The sequence below is a fragment of the Letharia lupina genome, assembly GCF_014066315.1.
Source record: "Letharia lupina isolate WasteWater1 chromosome Unknown contig_13, whole genome shotgun sequence".
NCBI classification, from domain to species: Eukaryota; Fungi; Ascomycota; class Lecanoromycetes; order Lecanorales; family Parmeliaceae; genus Letharia; species Letharia lupina.
In genome coordinates this window covers 194,328-217,044 of record NW_023502982.1, presented here as the reverse complement: position 1 = coordinate 217,044, position 22,717 = coordinate 194,328, and the positions used below count along the sequence as shown (strand labels likewise).

Below are 22,717 nucleotides of genomic sequence, written 5' to 3'. Positions count from 1 at the left end.
GGTCAAGAGAAGAGGTCTTTGGCTAGGCTAAGTAGGGGGTAGAGGTCTTTGGCTGGGCTGAACATCCCCATGTGCTGGGCTCATGTCTGCGCCGCCCCAGCATTCTGTACACTCTGCCTTACCATATACTCTACTGGGTCGAAAGACACCTGCCTCATTGGGTCTAGCGAAGAAAGTTGTGCTAGCGTGCAGGAAATGTGACTTGTGATGCATGATTGGCTGTAAACATTTCGTGAGCAACACCAGTGTTCAAGTGCCGGACGGAAATTCGAGTTGTGTCAAAGCAGTTGATGCATGTTTCATAAACATTTCGCAATTTACCACGATCCTCAAATTGGGCCGAGATCACCATGCCCCTATTCCCATGCTCCGAAAGAAGAAATCCGAGCAAGTCCGCAGGCTTAACGCTGGCAGTGGGGTAGCCTCGTAGGTCACCTTGACTGCAGACCGCGGCGACCCGCCAGCAGATTCAACAAGATGGGTCGCGTTTCAGGTCGGGTGGGTTCTTCCAGATGCTACATAAGAAATCATAGGCTCGCTGATTATGCAGGTCGTGATGGTGGCGCCAAGGTCATGAGACAATGCCTTGGGGGCAACTTTGGAGTATGTATCTTTTCCTCTGCAGATCCTTAGATGTTCTGGATGTAACGGGATTCGCATTGCTATACTCGTACCGTCATGTAGAGAGTGTATGAGATAAAACATTCGTAGATAGAAAGTATCCTCCTTATATCAACTTAGGTTCCCGAGCATTCCCTTTAACTTGTTTCCCTTTTTGCTATTGAAGGCCATGAAACATTCAAGTATTATTCAGGGGTGGGGAAATGAAAGACGGGAATTCGGAGGGTTAAGTGCCAATACTCTCGCGTTTCAATCTGCGCACCTGCGGCTTCTTGCAGGCCAAAAGGGCGCTAAAACCTGCAGGTACAATAAAGTACATACGCGCTTATTCTTTCTGCGAATTAATTTCCCTATCGATCTCATTTCACTCACAGATCTCGTACATAAAACTCTTCACCCTCACCAACTCACCACCATCTCTCCGGTCTCTCATTACCAGAGCACTCGCTCGTTACATTCCTTCACTCATCTTCTGCCTCACATTCATTACCAACTATCTCATTCTCAGAAGCCCAGGCCGGCTTCACACAACTTACCAGACCCCAACTTCATCACACCGATAGCACAAGCATATCCGTCGACTTCACTTCATCCAAGCACCACCCATTCGATCAAAGATGAAGCTCAACGTCGCCATCCTGCTACTACCAGCAGCCTCCGCGTACAGTTACGTCTCCGGCCATCATCACCACAAATCTCATGATCACCATCGCAAACATCTCGGTACAGCTCCGTACGGCTTGAGTAACGGCACCGCCACCTTCGGTAGCTCAGGTCTCCTCTATCCACCCACTGCCACTGCTGGTAAGGCCATCTACTCCACTGTCGTCGTCACGAAGAATGCTCCGTACCAGACTGTTCTCGAGTCAGCATCACCGTCTCTGAAAGAGGCTGGTGCGTCAATTCCCTTTCCGAGCTCTTGTACGCAAGCCACGGTCACCGTGGTTACGAACGCTACCGTTACAGTGACTGTCTCTGCTCCCGAGAGCGGAACATCTGATTCCGTGATCCCCACTCAAGCACCAGTGCCTGTTCAAGCTGGCACTTCCTCCCCTGTCGAGTCCATCACTGCTTCTCCCACAGGAGAGAGCTCCAGCACCCTGTTGCCGACAGTGAACTCTATTGTGACACTCACTGCTATTGGTGCCGAGCCGAGCGCTAGCACGTCCACTCCAGCTGTGGCTGACACTCTTACAACAGTGGCCGCTGCTCCAGTCGTCGCGCTCACTTCCAGCACGTCCCCAGCCGCCATAGCTGCAGCAACGCCCGTCCCCGCGCCAGCCACAAACTCCGCAAAGAGCGCGAAGCGAGGTATCATCGTTAGCGGAGACGACACCGATGCCATAACGGCAGCGTTTGCCAACACAAAAGTCTCCTGGCTTGGCAACTGGTACTCCGGACCTCCACCCAACCTCACTCCAGACATGGGCATGTCCTACGTCCCTCAATTGTACAGCCCCCAATACGTCCAAGACGGATCATGGGCCAGCAACGCAAAGAAGGGTGTGGCTGCAGGCGACAAGTATTTCATGAGCTTCGGAGAGCCGGCACATTCTGGCATAACCGCAGAGACAGCTGTCACTTCCTGGATGCAGAACATGGAGCCATATGCCGCTCAGGGTGTCTCACTTGGAACCCCAGGAAATCTCCAGAACCCAGTCGATTTCGTATGGCTCGGAAATTTCCTCGATTTATGTGAGAAGGCCGGCTGCACCATTGGCTTCGTGTGTGTTCACTGGTTTTGGACTCCGGGTGTTAATGGCCAGCAAGATTTCAAGAACGTCGTCAACAACGCTACCGCGATGGCCAAGGGCAAGCCAGTCTGGGTCGACAACTTCGAAGCGACAGGGGATAACGCCGGACAGATCGAGTTCTTGACTAATATCATTCCATGGTTGGAAGACAACGACTTGGTCGCGCGTTATGGATACCTCGGCGACAATCGCGCAACGGGAGGCTTCCTGCCTGAAACCGGAAATGAGCTGTCGGATCTTGGCAAGTTCTACGCGACCTTCTGAGCAAGAGATAGGGCACCTGGAGGTTCCTTTCGCATTCATATAGGGAGGATGTTTTCACGTGGCCCACATCTTTTCCACTAGACAAGATGTAGGGCGATTTCATGCGGGGGAAATATTTCAATTCTTGATGCTGGCGTGGACTGGCTTCACCAAGACACCTTTTCAATTCTTGCGAATATTGTGACGATGGGATGAAGCACACTGCGTATTGCATTTAGCTTAGCTAACTTACTGTCCTTACCTCATTCAAGCTTCTGTACAGCGCTTTTGTACGTGTGCAGCCGCGACGTGTCGCCAGCCTTGTGACCATCAATGCCAGCATCTGCTCGACTCCATTCCTCGTTCCTGCTTACCCACACCCTTCCCAACCTCATTCAACACTCACTGGAAGAGATAAATGCACGCCGTCGCCTCTCTTGTTGTCGTCTTCATCAACGGCGTGCCCCGATGCGATCATCGCACCGAGAAACGTCTTGAAAAAAAAGGAAAAGCAAGAAAAATCGAGGGGTTTGCGCTTTAAAGAACCATTTCCCACCCCCAACCTCTTACCTAGGTCAGACCCGGGGAGGCGCTCCTTTAGGCTCCAATTCCACCAACTTCGCCGCACACTAGCCCCCGCAAACGTTGGTTCGCGGCCGCGCATCCCTAATGGGGGAACCCTGGCCCCCAACGACTCCCCTATACGCGCTTCCGGTACCGGGTTCCATTGGTGGATTGAGGTCGGTATGTAAATCGTGCGCGTATCATTAATAGAGTGAAGGAGATAACGTGCTACGGTCGTCTTGATGGGCGGGATACCTCGTACCGTGCTCTTGTTGCAATGGTACTGGCCGGGTTGTTTGGTTTTTCCTTCCTCCGTCGTTGCGCGCGCGTAGGGCTCCTTTTTGTTATGTCGGGGGTAGGGTTTGCTGGAGAGGGAGGGAGAGAGGGGGTTGTGTTGAAAGTAGGATACCAGACATGTTAGAAATTGAATGATTGTGACTGAAAGACTGATTATTGATTCATGGGATGTACGGATATTTATGTACATAAAACAGGTGGCTGATGGTGGCTGGTAATTACTAGCCCTGGTAATACGCGACATGTATGCGATAGCCGAAGGGGCTGGTATTGTAACAGGTTGGGGTGCTCTATGTATGTACTCATTCTGGCTTTTGCAGCCTGCAATGGCTCATGTGGATTGCTAAGTGAGTCGTCGAGTGACGGATTGGAATCGTCTGTGGGTGCTAGAGGGGATTCACAGCTGATGGCTGGTGAGGGATGTGCCGCAGCATGGTTTTTGGTTAGGTATCTGAATGATGATGGGGATTTCTTGGGCGCCGGAGAAGGGCGATGGTTTTTTAGCGAGGAGAATTGGAACATTTGACGGGACTCCGGTGTTTTAATTTTTGTAATCTCACGCTTTGAGGGAACTCGATGAGTGCTTTGGGCTAATGTTGTGGGTGTGTGGTTGGCTTACTGAATCGCCATGGACTCCGAATACTTACGTTCATCGTACGGTGGTGTTGTTGCAGCGTGCTTGTTTACTCGCCGTACCGGTTGTACTTGCCCAGTGTGGTGGACCTGTGATCGGCGAGATATCAAAGCGCTAGATCTGTAATTTGCCCATTCATATATTCACGAGTATGTATCCGTTGAGATATCTGGGTGCCTCGGTAAGAAGAGAAGAAAGCAACTAGCGATTAAAGACTGGATGATCAATAAGATATCGAGAGCCAGAAACACGAAGAGACTCCTCGAAATAAGACTTCTCAGTCTTAGTTTTAGGTCCTACGATCTTTGCGGAAAAGAAAGCCAAAGTGTCGTCGTTGATGTACTTTGACGTCGCAGATGCCGAGAACACGACCACTCGCGGTTCGGAGACCAGCTAATATGGCCCCTGCTATACTTTTGCTATTCGGCCGCGGGATGAAGTTTTTTGGATTGTGATGGTCACGTCGGGCTCCCAGCCAGGGCGGTCACCTTTCCATGAGGCAATTGGCCCAGAGACTCATGATTCTTGGATGGGCCAGGCTTACGGACACTGAGGACATACGATCCCGTGTAGTCCTGGGCAACTTATCGAGCGCCATTGGACGCGGGGAGGCTGCTGCCTCGTCATGTCTGCAAACAGAATCTGTTACGGTTTGATTCCACTTTACGGCTGAGCGGGTCGTGAGTACCTACGTTGATACCGCTTGTTGAACGGGAGCTGCAAGCATTGTCGAAAGCCCGCAGGTTAGCTCTCGAGTCGCGTCCACGAGACATAGCGGCGACGACGTCGAAAACATACGTCGCTCCGGCAACCTCCTCACTTCTTGCACTTTTCTCGAAGTCTCCTTCTCTGTCTCTATCCTTTGCTCTGACTTTCAATTCGGATTCATCCTCGCTCCAAATCTGCTTCTTCGGCCTAGGTCGGCCTTGATAAGGTTTGGATATTAGCGAGGGACGAAGTAAGTGCGTGGCACAAATACCGAGAGGCTGAGCCCGGCGGGTCGTAGGACACGCGCTGTGACATGGCCAAACGAGCTAAAGAAGGCTCCAAAGAAAAACAAACAAAATCCTTGGGGGCCGGAAAGAAAACCTCATCTCCTTGATTTCTGCCTTCATACACCAAAGATCGACCACACACGGACAGAAAGCGGAGGATGCGAGCCGAGTCGATCATGTTCATGAATTTAGATATTTACTGAGTCCTCATCAATTCAGAAGCGTGTTAGAGTATACGGTAAGCCGTCGAATGATCTTTGCGCTGTTTAGCATCTTCGAAATTCGAACACCACTGCTCTCTAGTAGTATCTAGCCCGGTTCTGCCAAAACTCTAACATCTGTGCCTCCGGGTGCGCGAAATAAACTGCAGAGGGGGCTAATTTTCCCCGCGCCAAACTTCTACCAAATCTACTCCCAATTGTATTCCACATATTCCACACAGTCATAATATCATAATTATGGGTACACGCAAGGGTCAAGATCCTCCTAGAACCCCCAGAAGGTCGACACGACATAGAGAAAGCATCCTCATTGGGACGAGCAGTCTCTTATGGAAATTCTACAGGAAGGCTGGGATAACATTAGTCAAAAGTGGATTAATGAGCTGGTAGAAAGTATGCCTAAGAGACTTCTAGACGTAATACGTCTTGAAGGAGGGATGACAGGTCATTAATAGTGTAGTTATCATAGAAAATGTACTTGATTCTCTGGCGCAAAAATTTAGCCACTCTGCAGTTTATTTCGCGCACACCGACTGTGCCTCCTTTGCACAGTAGGAGAGCATAATTATACTTCACCTTACAGTTCCATCTTCAATAAATAGTATCTTTGTCGCTTTCTTGTCCAATGTTCCTTTTCAGCCGCTGCTATGTATTTCTCTTTAACCAAGCTGCTCCTTCTTGGGGCCATCCTTTCTCGAGCCACTGCACAGGATGATGACGATGATGATGATGATGGTGGTGATGATGTTGATAACGGCTTCGGCGCCCTTGACCAGGGCATTGCCCAGCTCGACACTTCGCACCTCTGTGACATGATCTTAAACCAATGTCCTGGCGGATTTTCAGCTTCATTTTGTCCGTCTCTGTCCCTTCCTCGCCCCATCTGACTTACCACCCTCTCGGCTCTCGACAATCTACTGACATGCCGAACCCTTATAAAGTTTGCGTTTCTAACTGGTGCACAAACGGCTGCGCCGACCCCTATATGTAGGTGATTTTCCTAATTTGGGCCCTGGATAAAGTCGCAAGATATATCTTGGGGGAGCAGATTGGCAGAAAGGTCCTTCTTGGGCCCCTTGTCTGTCGCCAAAACCCATGACACTGCTCTTTCCAAATCTATAATCCACGCTGCTGACTCTATACGTGGCACAAGGTGTTGCACCCATCTCCCTTCCGACCAGCAAACTTGTTTCCAAGAATTCCTAGATAAGAATGGCGGGCAAAGCGCTGGGTCAGGCATTAGCAATGGTACTTCCGAAGAAGCTCTCCCACCCGAGTGCTCCTACATCAGCACTCAAATCAACGACTGCGTGTCATCCACCTCGGGCTTCACTACCATGGCGAATTCGGAGCAAGCAAGCTGCATTTGCTTCAACACCGACGGGAGCTGGAACGGAACCGTATGGGACAACGCAGCTACCACGTGTTACCAGGCTATCAGTAGTGCTGGCAGCGCGAATGCGTCTGCGTTGAGCGCTTATGATAGTGGAGTCGTCGGCTTCTGTACCAAGTTCGTCGATGCGGGGATCCTGAGTAGTGCAGGTGTGAGCAGTAGTACGGGCGTGAGCAGTAGTGCGGGCGCGAGCAGCGGTGGTGGGGTGGTTGTGAGTAACGGCCTGTGGTCCTGTGTTACAGTGAAAGCTTGACACAGAAAGCTCATTTCCGAGTAGGCATCGACGGGACAACCTAGTTCAACAACAGGTGGTGGGAGTGGGGCAGTAACTGGATCAAGCGTCTCAAATCCCACACGGAGTTCCACCCAAAAGAGTGAAGTCGGACACTTGAAGAGCCAACGCTCAACGGTGAGATATGATCATCTAAAGATGAGAGCTGATGTCACTGATGACTCGTAGGTCATTGCTGCCCTTGCATTCATCGCTTGCATACTTGGATACTAGGGATCGCCTTTTATCTGGGGGAAAAGATCACGTCCCAAAGCAAGAGGCTTCTTTCTGGGAAACTACCGTTGCAAAGAGCACACTAATCGAACAAGCAAAGGCTGTTGAAAACATATTGATGTCTCCTCAACCAGAAGATAGGGCATGTAATCCCACTAGTCTTGACAGTTTCTCCGAGGTCAATGAGATTAGAGACTCGACAGCTTGCAAATAGTCCCAACGTCTATGGTTCTTGAAGTTCGAGGACACCCGTTGCCTAGGTGGACCGAGAACCTGCTCTTGCTGGTTTGTATGCCATGTGCTAGAGAAACCATCAATGACTACAGTATGAATCGTGAGTCCCGGAAACCCACTGCTCCTTTGGGCCTCGAGATCGAATACAATAAACACACACGTCACCGGCAACCCCATCCTCGAGATACGACTGCGGCAGAGACCGAAGATCTATCTATCTCATCAGGGATCCCTCTTCTTTTCTTCTCCGACATCTCTCTGTCGTCTTTACTTATATCGTTTCACTTCTTTTGTTATCACGATGTCGGGTGATAGCGCAGGGGTAAGAGAGTACCGCAGGGCAGGAAAGTATCAGCAAGGTAAAGTAGTAACCGCAAGTCGAACAATTTTTTCCGATAAGGTAGGTAGGTAGGCTAATTGTGGAAGATGTCACTTGCGCTGAGGGCGGAATCTTTGAGTCCATTTTTTTTTTCAACGGTGCCAATCTGCGCTTTGCACTTTTCATTAAAGAAAGCTATAGCTACCTTAGACGTGGAGGGTTAGTTCATGATCTGAAAGGTCTGCGATCAATTACTCATTGTCCGCTTATAAACGTTGGTAAAAGATACATTTTGCGATTCCCGTGGTGCCCACACCGAAAGTCCTGGACGCCAAAATTTCGGATACGAGTACGAGTAGTGGGGACCTTTGAGTCCGGCGTCACGTCCCTCATCGCCCTGTATTTACCTTGAAGGGTGTTCCATTGTTTTCTGGTGTCCTCTGAATCCGTACCCTATACACGCATCCCTGGCTTAAAGATACGGACCGTTACTTTCCGGAACTACCAGTGATCTCTGGGATAATTTCGGCCTTATATCGCAGTCTCCGTAGCCCGTAGAGGGGAAGTCGCCCCCTGCTCGCGCGGCTGTTTAAGCAGATAGGTTCTCAAACCGCTGCGCCTTCTTTGCCGTCTATCGTGGGGCAAAGTTTTCCTCATCTATTCCAGGATGTTCGCTCATATACCTCTTGAAAACAATCTTGAGGGCTTGTGCTTCCATCATTTATTTCGATCGAAGGGTAAGCGCTCACACGAGGCTTAGCTCTCATCGTCTTGAGGCCTACCGGCCTGATGATGCCATCAGAGGTGGATGGCTCACTCGGTGATCAAACACAGGCTGCCGGAAGAGTCCGCCGTAGCTGAGCTTCATGGACTTGTTGACGGCGTAGACAAGGGAAACACTTCTGCGTCGCTGTGATGTTCGAAGAGTGCTACCCAGGGGCTTTGGCCTCCAGGTCCACGAAGCGTTATTCAACCTCCCGTGAGGACCAAGAGGCCGATGCGATCAATGATGACCTTGTCATCCATCTGCCAATGACAGAATCCAAAATTGTTAATAGTCAAAAGGTAGGGCCCCTATAGACGCCGAGACATTTGCCGCGCTCAAGGTATATCAAAGAACTTAAAGGACTTGTCGACTACTCCCTGCCCGGCTGCCTGCGCCCCTTGCCGCTAATTCCCATGCACTTTACGTGCTCAGCCTCCTAAGCCTTTCCTAAATCCGCAATTCCCATCAATGTAATCATTTGATACTACTCTTCACTCTGTCTCAGAGTGGGATAGGGTTGCAATGGGCTTAGCTCCACTGATCTCTTCGTGGAGTGAAGCGGCTGATAAATCGTCGAGGACGTAAGGTATGAGACTTCTATAAGGATTTATATACCCTATCCCCGATGCCACCTGGTCTGAGAGGCGTAGAAGTGCCACTTTTCTACACAATTACGATTCATAGCATCGTGTATTGACAATCTGGTGACGAAATGCAGTTGAACCCCGTAATTTCAAGTATCTCCGGGCGGAGTGGCGGAAGACACAGAGCGTGGCAGGTGAATTACTAAGACCAGTTGCAGTCATAGCTTTACGGATCCGAAAAGATTCGAAACGAGTAACTAAGAAGAGCGGATACTCTCTGTATCGAAAACTCTGGGTGATTTGAACCTATGTGATGGCCACGGAGATATATTGATATCAGTAAGCTATGTTCTTTTTTGAAGATCGGGCGCTCAAGACGATCGCTTTTTCATACAGCTTGTTTGGCAGTCAATGAATTGACTCGAGCGTGCCGCAGCCTCGCGAAAATCCACATGATGAGACATCGGTCGAGCCTGACACATCACTTTGGCATGGGACTTTTAGTCATTGGTACCCACTTGCAGCCCAGAATAGCTCCAGGGCAGATCGGAAACATCCCAATAAAAGGAACCTGCATCCACACCAGAGTGTTCGTTTGACAGCTGGGATTTTCAGGAGGGACTATTTAGAGTGCAACACTGCCCTTTCCCTCATCGCACAGTCTGACACATAGATCTGTTCCACAACACACCAGACTGTTTGAGTCTGACACGATGGATTGTGTTATCGACAGAGCGGTAATGCGGCACCGCGAGCTCTTCAAGATAGTGTTTAGAGTGTCTCTCAAGTATGTTTCCTTCTCTCCTCTCTCTGTTCTTCCTTAAACCTGAACTCAATCCTCTCTTATCATTAATCTAAAATTGCTTACTCCCGTATCCCGTCAAGTCTAATATGGCTTCGAGTAAACTGGTCGTCGACTACTTCTCGCATCTGGCTTCTCAAGAGTTCTGGAAGCATGCTCCTGTCCATACCATTTTGCCCCGAGATGCTAGTGGAAAACCGGGCTCGCCGTACCCAGCGGGGCAAGTCCCTCATGTCGTTTCAGCCATCAACATATGCCGAGCAATGCTCACACATCGGCCGGTTTGGAAAGCTTTCGAGACCCTCGCCGTCCGATACAGCCAAGTCCGAACACACAGCTGGCCCAAGCAAGGCTCAAGTCCTCTGACCGTGGACCAAGTCACCTATATCTTCCTCGCAAAGATCCTAACTACGTTCCCTATAGTATTTGTGGATTACGGCTTGGAGAACCCAGATGCTAAGGGATTCCACACTAGACGCCCATGGAACGGAACTTTTGAACCCGGTTATCAGCAAATCTCAATCAATGGAAAGGTAAGTGAAACGTTCGTGGGGTGTCATTACATAGATCCTCGAGCAAGCTGACCATATATTAGAGAACTGATCATATGTCGACCGCATTCGGGAAAGCATCCCAAACAAATAACCATCATCCTTTCCAAGCTTTCCTGTTTATGACCGCCAACACTCTCCTCCACGAACTCGGCCATGTTTTCGTCACGTATCTTACCAAGGGCCAGAGCGCAAGTCCGCCCCAAGTCAATGCTCTGACCGAGGGCGTGCAGGGGGGTGAAGGCGAAGCTGGCCTCGCTCTGGAATCTCTGATTTTCGGCGGTACCATAGCCTATTTCCAGGAACCTGTCAGCGGGACTCCGGACGACCAGGTATGTTTCCAAACGGTTGTTCTGGTCGAAGGCCAGCCTTTCAGCATATAGCTTGACGTACACTGCAGTGCGGCACGGCTTTCCTAAAGAAGCCGAGCGGCGCCTGGCATCGAATCCTGCCCAAAACGATCCACGACGTCGCCAGCATGCGTGAGTACCGTTTCGAATGACTTCCTCACACGCGCCTTGTATTACCGTTAACACTTTTTCTCCGCCAGAATTCAAGTTCCCCTACGATCATGACGTGCGTTCTACCGAACCTGGACAACTGAGAGCCTTGGGCCACGGCCTTGCTCCCCCCAGTTATACAGACCCGTTGGAAAGGAGCGAAGCGAGATACTTGCTCGAGCGTCATCTTCCCCTCCTCTGGTCTGCTCTTCATTGTGCCCCGTGCGATTCAACTCTCCGTGCCTCGGTAGCGGGAGGCAAGGAAAGCTAGATGTGAGAGTTTGGAGGTGGGATGGTTTCGTTTGGGCCTTTTGCTAAAACAGCATGCGCAGAGTAGCTTTTGAAAGTCCTTCGTCACACAGCATGCGCGGGGTGGTTTCTCAAGATTCTTTTGTCACACAGCATGTGCGGATGGGGGGTTTTTTTTCCAGATCTATTGTGGAACAGCATGCGCTGAGTCATTTGTCTAGAATTTTTGTCAGGTAGCATGCCAACGCTCGATTAATGATAGCACACGAACCTATCCCGAGTTCGAATACGATGTATGCGTTAATTAGTTCCCTTGAAGGTAAACCAGCCATAGGCCCACTTAAGGCTATATGTACTTCGTTGTAGTAAATGGTTTGCGCGAAGTGCTCCGGCACCTTGGTCGTTCACTTTCTCTTCTACTGGGGAAGCACAGCACCTTTCTCGTTCCGTTCTCCCGACGACGAGGAAAATAGATCATCCCAAAAGCATTAGGTACTCAGATTCTCTGCCACCCGATACTTGACCGCAGACTCGCTCCGGGCACGATGTGGATTTCGCCCGCCCATCCATGCCTTGGAACCATTTCCGCAGACCCGTGCCCCGATGCCTCATAGCGAACGTTGTGCCCCCCCTCTCTCTCAACCGCAACCCACCTTGCGAAGACGTAGCAGGGCCCTGTCCCGCCAGCGTTGAAGCCTCCTGCAAGAAATATCATCCTCGCTCGCTAGAGCATTGCATTCCCTGGGCTGGGAGAATGCCAGTCACTAGCTCGACGGACAACAGTCTTAATTTTTTGTTACCGGCCCTCTTTGGCAATGGTAAGCGCCGGGAACCTTAATAGGGGCTCGATCGACGGGCTTGCGCGATGTTGTTCTTTTTCTGGCTAGGCGGCTCAAGAGCGAGTAGTATGGGTTCATGGTGGCTTGTCAATGCCGTGACTTGGGTTGTATATGGATTAGGTGGGACGAGGGATCCGAATGAGGGATCACGAAGTCGTAGAGTGGTCTATGCAATATTAGATATCTGGCAAGTGGTTGACTGCTCTGGTCGAATCTCTCATCTACATCGGCGAGCTAGATCCGCACGGTCGGTCCTCATCTGCGTCGGCACCGGCGCTACCGGCTCCTGCGTCCACGAAACTCGACATGTAGACTGCAGGTAGGGCGGTCGAGGTGCACGTGACGGTGCTGCCGGCGCTGGACGCGAGATCCTTGATCGGATTGAATACGTTGCAGAGGTACTAAGGATTGATGTGACTGTTTCGAAGATGGTGGTTATGATTGGTGGAGTAAAGGTTCCGTTGATGAATTGGTTTACTACCGTGGGTGAGTAGCGTACTATACGTAGCGTTAAGAAAAAGTATATGAGCGAGAAATCGCGAGGAATCGCGAGAAAATCTTTCCGTTTTAATTTGGTTCTCTTTGGGGCGGGCTGTTCGCGGCTGTTGGGACTCAGCGGCGCGAAGCGAAGTTGACGAGACGAGTCGGATGCGCAGAGGCGAGATGTTGGGTTTGGATGACTGCTCCTACGTGCTGGACAGCATTTTACGACGAAGAGGAGAGGAGGTGGGAGGACTTTGTGATGAAGGGCCGGTGGCGGAATACGTGGTGGGAGGTTTATCGTCGGAACGTGGACGTGGATGTTGTTCTGCGCGGACATTTTCACAGGCTCGTTGTAAGAGCGCCCTTGATGCGGTGGTAGAATTAAACGGATGAAGCTACGATGGTGCAGTTGTGGATGAAGCTCGAGGGACAATGATTGTGCTCGGTCGTGCCAAAAAAAAAAGCAAAAAAAACAAGCACACATGTATTGAGAGAGTCGTGCCTTACACATCAGACACTACATTTTACGAACAGGATGACAACCCAGCCAGACTTCATTTTCAGTCCTTTCCGCCCTGTACTTTGCTCTGCTGGCCTCGACGTTATGATACTGAAAATGTTGAACAGCTCAGAATTTCTATCGATACTTACAACATCATCACTCCTAATGGCTAGAAGTCGGCGACTCAAATCAACAAAGGAGATAGCAATCACTTCCAAGGACGTCCGCGCAAAGTATATGATATACAAAATAGTCGATACTCGATAAGCCCAGAAGTGTTGGTGATAGCGAGCCTTCAAATCAGGGAGCGCACATCAACTCCAAGCCCGCAGCCTCCTTGACCATAGTCTATAGCTAGGCTGGTTCAAAAAGCAGCTGAGGGCATGATCGGCCCAATCCAAGTGCCTTTGGTAATCTACGCCTTGGGCCTTGGAGATATCATCGTGCGTCTGCTAATATGAACGCTCCTGGTGGAATTGCTCACACTCTGCGCCGTTAGGCATCCGAGCACGGACCTGTCTCGCACAATGAGCGTCTTGGGTTCTGAATGGCGAAAATAGGTTCGCCTCGATTCTAAGAGCGGGAAAAAGCAGGGTGCGTGTCTGTTGTTGCTATGAGGTGAGTCTTGCAGAAACTGACTGGAGATCAGTTCTTAGGATTTCGTACTTTATGAGGGTTGTAACGGTTCAGAGTTATATCCGTCTCGAGTAGTAGAGATGTTCAGTAGGATGTGGGATTTTGCGACGAGCGATACATGATCCCTGGTACCGGATGGTATGATCCGTAGCTAGCGAGCAGGAGGATTTCCTCTAAGATCAGGAAATCATGGCCCCAGTCTACCAACGGGGAATGGTTGTCTGCGGAAAGACCCATGTTGGGTAACGTGCTTCCACTGGAAATTTAAGCCAAGGGTCATGCTAGCACAATAACCACTCAATCGCCATCTTACATCACCACACTGCCTTGGCACCATTTTTGCCTGCCTTGGCTATCATCCGTATGTTGTAATGCCATCGTGGCTAGAACTTCTTAACATGTTCTGGATATCTAATGCGCCATACCCTCGATTCGGCCAGCCCATGGAACGCATCGAAAATACAGTCTTTGTGGTAAGTCCCGGGATGATGCCGCGCTGGATATGGCTTACTGGTCTATCGGGCGCGAGGAAGTCTTCGGATATGCTTTATCGGTGTCGCCATTCTCGACAGTCTTACCGACTGGTCAGGAGGTCTGATAGCGTACACAATGTTCCCTCAATCATTGGCAGTCGCATCTATGATTTTCTGCTTCTCTCCTTCGTGCACCGTGGCTTTCTCCTCGTCCTGCAGAGCCACTGTAGGCAGCTCTCCCACGTGACTCCGTCTTGTAAACCAGCCCCAGCCTTCGAGCAGACTACCCACAACCATGACAAAGAGCCGATAGAAGATCAAAGCGGACCATGCACCCGCCTTCCAATAAAGTTTTGGATCCGACATGAGATCATCCGACACCCCGTGGCGGTTGAGGCCAACTGCTAGGACCGTCACCAAGGCCGAGAAACCAAGCGCGGCTACGTGAAGCAAACTTTTCTTCTCGTCTAAATTATCACACGTGGGTGGAAGTTGAAAGCTGACGATCAATGTAAAGAGCAATAGCCCAGCGACAGTCGTGTTCATGTCAAGCGGCCAACTTTCGCCCATACAGGCAGCTACCATTGTAAATACGAGGCAGATAGCGACACGAGAATCTCTGAGTTGCCATGCAAAGCTTGTTCGTGACGTCTTGACGTGTAAGCCGAAGAGCAGATGGTCTCTCTTGGGAGGCTGCCCATTCGTAGCGGGGAGCGCTTGATCTGCCTTTCGGTGGACTAACCGACGGTTAAAGACGACCATGGAGATCAGCGTCGTGTACCACAAGGCAATCATGACGGGATTCGAATGACTGGCCTTCTCCGGCCTGGGCATTATCTGAGTAGAGTTCTTATTCTCCCATTCGTTGTCGTAAAGTCCAAAAGCATCCAGGAAGTTGACGTGGCTGAAAATTCCCACAAGAGAGGCCGCAGCTAACGAGAGTAGCCCAGGCTCAAGTTCTCGAGAGGTGGGTACCGAATTATTTAGATATAGCCAAATTCCTGTGACGATGATTGAAACAACTGCACTTGTAGGCCGCCTTGTGACAGACATCTCATCCTGATACTGATTGCACAGTACATCAAAAAGTGTAACAGAAACCCCCAGTAGAAGCACTCGAAGATCAAGGCGTCTGATATGTGAAGAAGAGTATACCAGGGTCGAATCAATGGCCCAAGTTTTGATAGTTGACATCGAAGGTTCCGCCGAACCTAAATCTACTGTCTGTTCTTTGAGACCTGGTCCACGGTTCCCTTCTTGGCCTACGGTGTCCAAGGGCTTTGAAAGGCCGGCGAGTAGCAAAGGCGCCACAATTGTGCATGCAAGCGGCGTTGCGAAGCTGGAATCCACTTCCGAAAGAGGCGCAAGTACAAGGTAAGCATGCACCAGCATCGTTGCAAGTATCGTGCTCGCGTTCGCCTTCCAAGCGGGGAAGTAGTGTCTTAACGGAACGAACATGAGCTCTGGAGAGTCTCCAACTGGAGTATGGCCAGTAGAGACAAAGGTGAAGGCCATTGTGACGTAGAATGCTGTATTCTTCAATACGTGGCTGCCGATGCCGGCGAAGCTGCCGTTTAGGCCCAACGCGCCACCACTGAAGGAGGCCAGTGCGACACAAGAGACGAAAAAGATCACGAAGCTTCTCGGGCTTATCTGAAACCACTCTTGGTCATTGAGCCAGAATCGTTCGACAAGATCTGAACCTTTCTGCCGCTTTATCCGGAAAGTGGTGGATTCACCTATTGCGTTGTCCTTAACCTGGTCTAGAGCGGGCAACGTAACGGAATCATCCCAAAGGCAACGAGCAGAAGCCTCTTGTGTCAAAGGCCCATATATACCCGCTTCTCTCTGACTGCATGCCGCACAGGAGAAGAGGGTGGCGTGGATAAGGAATCGGCAGGCGACGAAGGTGGTGATGAACTGGAACATGAACCTGGGCAAGGAGAGTTAAAGGTTGCCAAAGCATAGATCTAAGAGGATATACGAACCAAGCCACACCAAAGGTGATCTTCCACCAATTGAATTCAATGCCTGGGAATTCCACGCTGGTAAAGAAGACAAAGCAGAAAGTCCCAATGACTAACACCATGGCGAGCAATCTTTGTAGCGCTTTCCTAGTGTCCATCCGTCGGCCCCTCGTTCGAGCGTAGTTGATGAACAGCAGAATTACAGAGGATGAGAAAGCCGACAGGAAAGCGAAGACCAGACCGAATCCGAGATCGAAGTCAAAAACACGGTAGGTCATTACCGTACCTAGAACGGTGACGGGAACCATCGCACCCTCAAGGCAAAAGGAATCACCGAAGAAGATGCGGAGATTTCTCGACAATTTTGCCGCGTCGTTGTGGTCCGTTGGAGGGGTATGCAGGCAGCTTTCCGATGGTGCTTCATCCGTCTTCGCACATTTCTCGTACTGAGGCAGGAATCCCTCTGATTCGTCCCAATTTTGCCGCAACCGCAGCTGGTAGAAGAGATGCGCCACGCTACACAGTATAGCATAGGTCCCATCAAAAGCCCCATTTTCCTGGGAGATGATGGCCCAGAGGAGGAACAAGGACGTCAAGCATATCCGAATGATTGCAAAAGGCGTCGAGAAAGTACCGCCAAACCCGACAACAAAAACCGCGGAGCCATTGGTGAGAATACTGATGGAGAGCAGAGACGCGTTCTCAAAACCTCCGAGGATCACATATACCGACTCGACGAGTATTGTTGCGTAGGCTCCGAAAGCTGCGACTTGGTAGTTGAGACTCCAGTCAGGGAGTTTGATGGTCATGCCCATGGTGCTGGAATTATGGTGGCACCGTCGGTGCCGTCAAAAGTTCTATCAATACCTTCCACGGACCAAGCATCTTCAGAGAGAAGATGAGAGGAGACCTTTCATCATAGTCCATGTCGTGGGCAGTCGCGCAAGAAGTTTGCTGCGCCTCTTGATGCGGGAATAGTTTGATGTTGGGTTTTGATTGGTCTTCCCGGGGCCATTCATAGCTTCAGCCTTCATTGGCGCCACCGCAGAGCCTCAAAGTTATGAAGACTTGTGGAACAATTACTGTACCATCTGTCAACAAGGATGAATGCTTGGTCGTTCAATATCAAGTACAAATCGGCATCCAGCGGAAGTGCAGGGTTCTTGTCCTAGGGAAAATACCACATTCGTCAAGCTCTCCGACTCCCCCCAGGCTGGGGGTGCCAGTGGTGCCAGCAGCATCAACCCATCCCGTATCCGCGGCTTACTTTTGCCATCGTCGATCGGCTGCTTGTCTTACTCTTTCCCTGGCTTCACCGAGTCCCAGACAGTTCGCCGAGTTCCAGACAGGACATAAAGGCCATGGCATTCCTTGCTCGTGGGCTCCTGCCTCGTTCTGATTTCAAGCCGCCTTGACCGACATTCTTGAAACATTAAATACCCTACACACATCTCGCTACAGACACCTTGAAGCCTCCGCCTATCTCTATCAGTTATCCCTACCACAAAATGCTTCTAATACAAAATCTTTCACTGGGCGCTGCCTTGATGACGGTGGGATTGGCCTCCGCCGTCAGTCCAAGCCTCCCGTCCACCCCGGGCCACCGCTAACCTCCTCCCAGCAATCCAGCTACCCCAACACAACCACCACCCTCAACACCTCCACCTGCTCCCGCCAATCCATCGCCGCGTGCCCTACCCCCTACGACCCCTGCTGCGCCTTCGTCTGCGCCGAAGCCCAGGTCCCCTTCGACGTCTGCTCCCCCAACAACGAGACCTTCCTCGCCTCTTGCTACGCGTGTACCCCGGCCACCGCTACGCCCACCGTCACTACACCGCCCTCGTCTACTGGCGTGTGATGTGTCGGAGGAAACAGCTACTTGCTCGCAGTGTCCGAGGGCGGCGGCCAGGTTGTGAGGAGACGGACGAGGGAGGAGATTTGGGTGGGCATTGGACACAAGGGCAAAATAAGCAAGTCGATGCGGCTTCGAGGAGTGGTTGTTTAGGGTGCTTAGATTAGGAATGATGAATGACTTGAGTCTCGAGTGACTACTCTACGCTTCCACAAACAAGGCTGAAGCACCTATCAACCCCTCGCCCCCCGCCAGTACCTCCACCGCCAGCTGCGCGCTCGCCGTCATGTGCATATCAAGCTGTACCCACTCCCAATCAGAACCGCGCCAAGCCCGCTTCCTGCACCTTGTTGGGTGACTTATGAGTTCCCTACTGGCTGTATGCGAAGTAATGTGAGTGGACCTGTGATGTCTTCACGGTCTATGTTCATGCCTATCAACTGCTTCATTGTGTTTGCAATCTACCTGGACCCCAGTGATATGCTGGAAAAGGACGGGCCTTCGACAAATGTAGGGGAGGATCTGCTAAAGTGCCTTCTCCGACTCTTGTGAGGGAGAAAGGATCATTGCAAAGGAGCTGCCTGGCTTTCCTGGGCTGGTATCTCAAGACATGGCAAGAAGTGCAAGCTTCTGAAGTCGTGCTATTGACGATGACTGCCACCGCCTGGATTGCTCAACTGAAAGCTGGACACGACCCAGCTCATCACTGATATTCCTCAGAGGCGTAATTCTGACTACCGCCTTCACAGTTGCACCTTCTCTCCAGACCCGTCCACAAAGCTCTGTTCTTGAAACTTTTTAAAGTCCTGCTGCATCTTCAAATGACTCGCGATGAACCTGTCCAACCGGCCTCTATCGTAGTATTTCCGCGCTGCTCCCGCCCCGTTCCCAAACGCGTCCAAAATATCAGAGATGTAGTCCGTGATGGCTGCCAGAGTCGCCGTGTCCAGTGCTTCCGTGTCTGCCCTCGCAACAATCACGTTTCCAACCCGACCTTGCCATTCCGCCGGTGCGAACCCCGTGAGGGGATCGATCATCAGCCACGTGGCGTGCTGATTGTCTCCCAGCGGTTCTCCGACGTCCGCATCGCTGCAACGCTGTACGAGCAGCGGGAACCCGATCTTCTGCGATATAGGCACCGGCGAGGTCCTGAACATCAGATCGTCGCGCGGAGTGAGCCACTTCGAGTAGTGCACTCCGCCGTCCACTGAGGAAAAGATCATGACTGTTCTGGCAACAGCATCTTTGGCGGAGGCGGGGTAGGGGTCGACACAGGCGGGCCTGTGGTCCTTCCAGTCCTCTCTCTGACAGAGACTGCTGCAGTAGGTAACGCCGTTGCAGCAGGCGCAGGGCACAGTGAGTTGGTCTGGTCGCGCGGCACAGCCGAGGTTGGAGCATTGCTTCGGCGGGACTTTGGCACTGGGACGGGTCGAGCTCTTGCAGGCGGTCTTGTGTTGCGGCCAGTCTTTCTTTTGACACGTGCCGCTGCAGTATGAGGCTTGTTTGCAGCCGGCACAGCGCTTGGTGCATTGGGTTGTACAGCTGGGATTGGCGCAGGTCTCTGCCATCTCGGGAAAAATCTTGTAGAGGATCTTGTAGAGGATCTTGTAGAGGATCTTGAGTGCTCAATCGTGCTGATCTGATACGACACGCGGTGCAGGTTCGAAAGTCCACCGCGTATTCATTCTACGCTGGCTAAGCCCTTTCGGGTTAGCTCTTTCGCTTACTACGAAACCTTCCGAAGGCTGCTAGCGAACTAATCCAAAGGGGCTAAGCTGAGGGCCGCTAGCTCGAAGGGGCTTAGCGATCTTGGCACGTCTGTTGTTCTAGGCAGACATGAGGTCCCTTCTGACAATGAGGCCTCTAGAAGCAGAACCATGCTTCTTCCTGCAAGATGCGATTCAATGGCCAATGCGCTCCCAGACTTACACGCCGTCATAAATATGTACTCCATGCAAAGTAAAGGCCTTCGTGAAACTTACCCCCTTCCCCAGCAAAATCGCAAAAGTCGTCCCCAACGTCGGTCTTGCCCGCGCTGTCACAAACGTTCCCGCCTGACTCCCAGTCACGTAAAACCGATCAGCAAACGGCACAGTATTCTTCCCGTTTGTAAAGAACGCGTGCTCAAAACCAATGATGGTGTCGACATCGGTTGGGCAGGTAGCCGCAATCCACATGTCCCACATCCCATTGGCGATATCATCCTGTACGCTCGCGTAGGGAATGCCAACGCTCGTGGCTTGCGACATGTACCAGGAGCACTGCATTGAGACTGCGGCGGTCGGGAAGGTGCTCAGATTGAGGTATTGGTCGGGGAAGAGGTTGAAGACCGTGCCCCATGATGTGGACATGCCGTAGTTGTAGGTGAAATGCTGGGGAGTGCCCTTGGTGATCTTGCCGTTGCTATTGAGGTTCGTGCCGAGTCCTTGCGTGTATATCGTGCTGGCGAAGCTCTGAGCTGCCCGTGTGTAAGTTTGGTTGCCTGTCAGCGCTCCGTAGGCTTTCAGGCCTATGGCGGATGTTATGGCCAAGTTTGTTTGCTGGGCCGTTGGGTTGATCGAGTCGACGGTGTCATACTGCAGTGAAGGGTGCAGACCGCTGGTTTTGAGGTAGTCGGCGAATTGCTGGAAGAGCTTTCTGTGCGATTGGGCCCAGGTTTCGTCGCCGGTCAGTTTCTGGTATTGGTATACCATTATCAGAAAACCACCCGTGGCTTCAAGAAGGATTTTCTCGGAAGTAGCGGGGGTACGTCCGGTTGCTACAGGATAGGCTGGAGCTATATGTCAGCGAAGACCACTGGGGGATTCCTTAGATCAGGCTTACTGCCAAGGTCGTGCACCACATAGTCAGCAGTCCATGCTGGGCTCTCGGAGAATATGGCAACCGGTTCAAGCAAATACTTGATCCAATCTGGGCTCATGACACCTAGGATGGTAGAGGTTGGATATACTACGTCGACAGTGTTTACGTCTCCGTTCGTGGATATCTCTTTCAAGAAGACGTATGGATTGCTCGTGTCAGCAGTGTTGCTGGCGGGAAGTGTGATTTCCATGGCGCCATAGCTGAGGGGCAAGTCAGCAGCTCGCTCGGTTCTGACAGAATTGCAGCCTACCATTGCCGTACGGCTGCTGTCGTCAGATCAGTATAATTGCTAGAGATCGAACTCGTCTCGCTATTAATGGCCTTGTCCAAGGTTTGAGAATCCACGTATGCTGGCTGATAATCGTTCAAAAAGGCGTCGACGGTTTCTAGCACATTACGGTACTTTGACTTGAAGAACCCAACTTGGTCATGGCCCAGGTATTTGACCACATTATCTCTGTACTGGCCCACAGCGAATGTGACGGAGGAAGTTGAAGTGGTAGACACCGTGCTGAGCTTCTGAGCAAAAGCAATCCAATTACCTTTCCCATAGGCCGGTAAAGTTCTATCGAGGCTTCCAGACTCGACAAACTTGCTGAATACAGTGTCACCCGGGCCACTCTGATAAGTAACTGATGAGCTGCCGGCTTGGCTGGTCGCAAGAACAGTGGATCCCCAAGCTGCCATATCGTGGACCTCTGTATAGTTCGCAGCTTTGGGGTCAGTCAAACTTATCACAGAGGTAGCCCCTGTGTTCTGATGCTGCAACACGAGGTTACCCGGCTGGCCATACCACGAATCATCAATTGCGCTTAAAACTTGGACATCAGAGCTCCCGACGACTGATATAGTGACATAGCTAAAAGGAAAAGACTGCCGAAGGTGATTATTTGGTGAGACAGGGGAGAAGAAGTCTACGACGATGCTAGCGGCGCCCGCATCTAATTCGGCTATCGTGTGGGTTGCAGTGTAACCGATAGATTTTTGCGTTGCTGTTGTGGTGTTTGTGATGCCATGTGGCGCACCAAAGAGCGTAAATGTTTTGCCATCGACTTGCGCCAGGATAGTCCATCCTAATGTCGTTTGGCTGGTCCAAAATTCGGCTTGGGCTGTGGGCAGATTGCTGACTTGGGAGCCGGGCAGCCAAGCTGTAGAATGTCAGTCTGTCGACGATGCTCTGGACTACGTAGGCTTTCGAAGGATGGTACTGACCTGATAGGTATGGATTCCTTACGGCCTGTTGATGATAAGTATATTGTGGGCCGTCGAATAACGACGGTGACTCACCAGGGGCAATGATGGTGCTTGCGACCCAGAGACGGTGACATCCTGGCGTTAGTCAGTACGGTGTAAAAAAGCCGACATTTGAAGACGGACCAGAGGATAGGGCAAGAAGTTCTCAGGGAGAGCCGATGCAAACGGAAGGCAGCACGCAAAGTACAAACACAGCCGGAGGATCGTTCCTGAATCTGAAGCCATTGTGGGCATGAGCTGTCTAGAATTGGTGAGGCCAGGCCAGAATGCTAGAAGAGTGGGCGTTTGGAATAAGTCAATGTGTGTGGCACAAGTGGTTTAGATGGTGTCCTGACGCTCTAGTCATGTCGGGCTGGACAGCAATGTATCTAAAACTTGCGCGCGAGTCAAACTCGGACGCGAACTGCTTGTACAGTTGTACATTATATATGATTGTACTGTACTTTTATACGAGGACCAACACGAGCTGGTGCGATCTAACTACTCGTATGTAATTAGCGTGTGCATACAACGTTGGAATTCTTAGCGCTCACACCTGTTACTCGTCTTTAGTGTAGAGACTATATTATTGCTTATTATTGCTTAAGGTAGTTTAATAGATGTGTATGCGATTTTCT

General features: G+C 51.1%; 6 protein-coding genes across 6 annotated transcripts; 4 read left to right on the top strand and 2 right to left on the bottom strand.

The window, feature by feature from the left end:
- Window positions 1–1,238: 1,238 nt before the first annotated feature.
- HO133_001580 (uncharacterized protein) lies at window positions 1,239–2,639 on the top strand (the record flags this gene model as incomplete). The annotated part of the gene is made up of 2 exons (XM_037292510.1): window positions 1,239–1,425; window positions 1,822–2,639. The coding sequence occupies 2 exons, from the start codon at window positions 1,239–1,241 to the stop codon at window positions 2,637–2,639; spliced, it is 1,005 nt and encodes a 334-aa protein (XP_037151049.1).
- Window positions 2,640–6,666: 4,027 nt separating this feature from the next.
- On the top strand, window positions 6,667–7,182 carry HO133_001579 (uncharacterized protein; the record flags this gene model as incomplete). Its single annotated transcript, XM_037292509.1, has 2 exons — window positions 6,667–6,933; window positions 7,000–7,182. 2 exons carry the CDS (start codon window positions 6,667–6,669, stop codon window positions 7,180–7,182), a joined length of 450 nt encoding a protein of 149 aa, XP_037151048.1.
- Window positions 7,183–10,021: 2,839 nt separating this feature from the next.
- HO133_001578 (uncharacterized protein) lies at window positions 10,022–10,985 on the top strand (the record flags this gene model as incomplete). The annotated part of the gene is made up of 3 exons (XM_037292508.1): window positions 10,022–10,465; window positions 10,528–10,815; window positions 10,884–10,985. 3 exons carry the CDS (start codon window positions 10,022–10,024, stop codon window positions 10,983–10,985), a joined length of 834 nt encoding a protein of 277 aa, XP_037151047.1.
- A 3,324-nt stretch (window positions 10,986–14,309) lies between these two features.
- HO133_001577 (uncharacterized protein) lies at window positions 14,310–16,947 on the bottom strand (the record flags this gene model as incomplete). The annotated part of the gene is made up of 2 exons (XM_037292507.1): window positions 14,310–16,098; window positions 16,154–16,947. 2 exons carry the CDS (start codon window positions 16,945–16,947, stop codon window positions 14,310–14,312), a joined length of 2,583 nt encoding a protein of 860 aa, XP_037151046.1.
- Window positions 16,948–17,640: 693 nt separating this feature from the next.
- Window positions 17,641–17,990, top strand: HO133_001576 (uncharacterized protein; the record flags this gene model as incomplete). The annotated part of the gene is made up of 2 exons (XM_037292506.1): window positions 17,641–17,703; window positions 17,754–17,990. 2 exons carry the CDS (start codon window positions 17,641–17,643, stop codon window positions 17,988–17,990), a joined length of 300 nt encoding a protein of 99 aa, XP_037151045.1.
- Window positions 17,991–18,727: 737 nt separating this feature from the next.
- Window positions 18,728–22,325, bottom strand: HO133_001575 (uncharacterized protein; the record flags this gene model as incomplete). The annotated part of the gene is made up of 8 exons (XM_037292505.1): window positions 18,728–19,133; window positions 19,223–19,545; window positions 19,967–20,754; window positions 20,808–21,046; window positions 21,097–21,994; window positions 22,059–22,083; window positions 22,134–22,175; window positions 22,224–22,325. The coding sequence occupies 8 exons, from the start codon at window positions 22,323–22,325 to the stop codon at window positions 18,728–18,730; spliced, it is 2,823 nt and encodes a 940-aa protein (XP_037151044.1).
- Window positions 22,326–22,717: the final 392 nt, after the last annotated feature.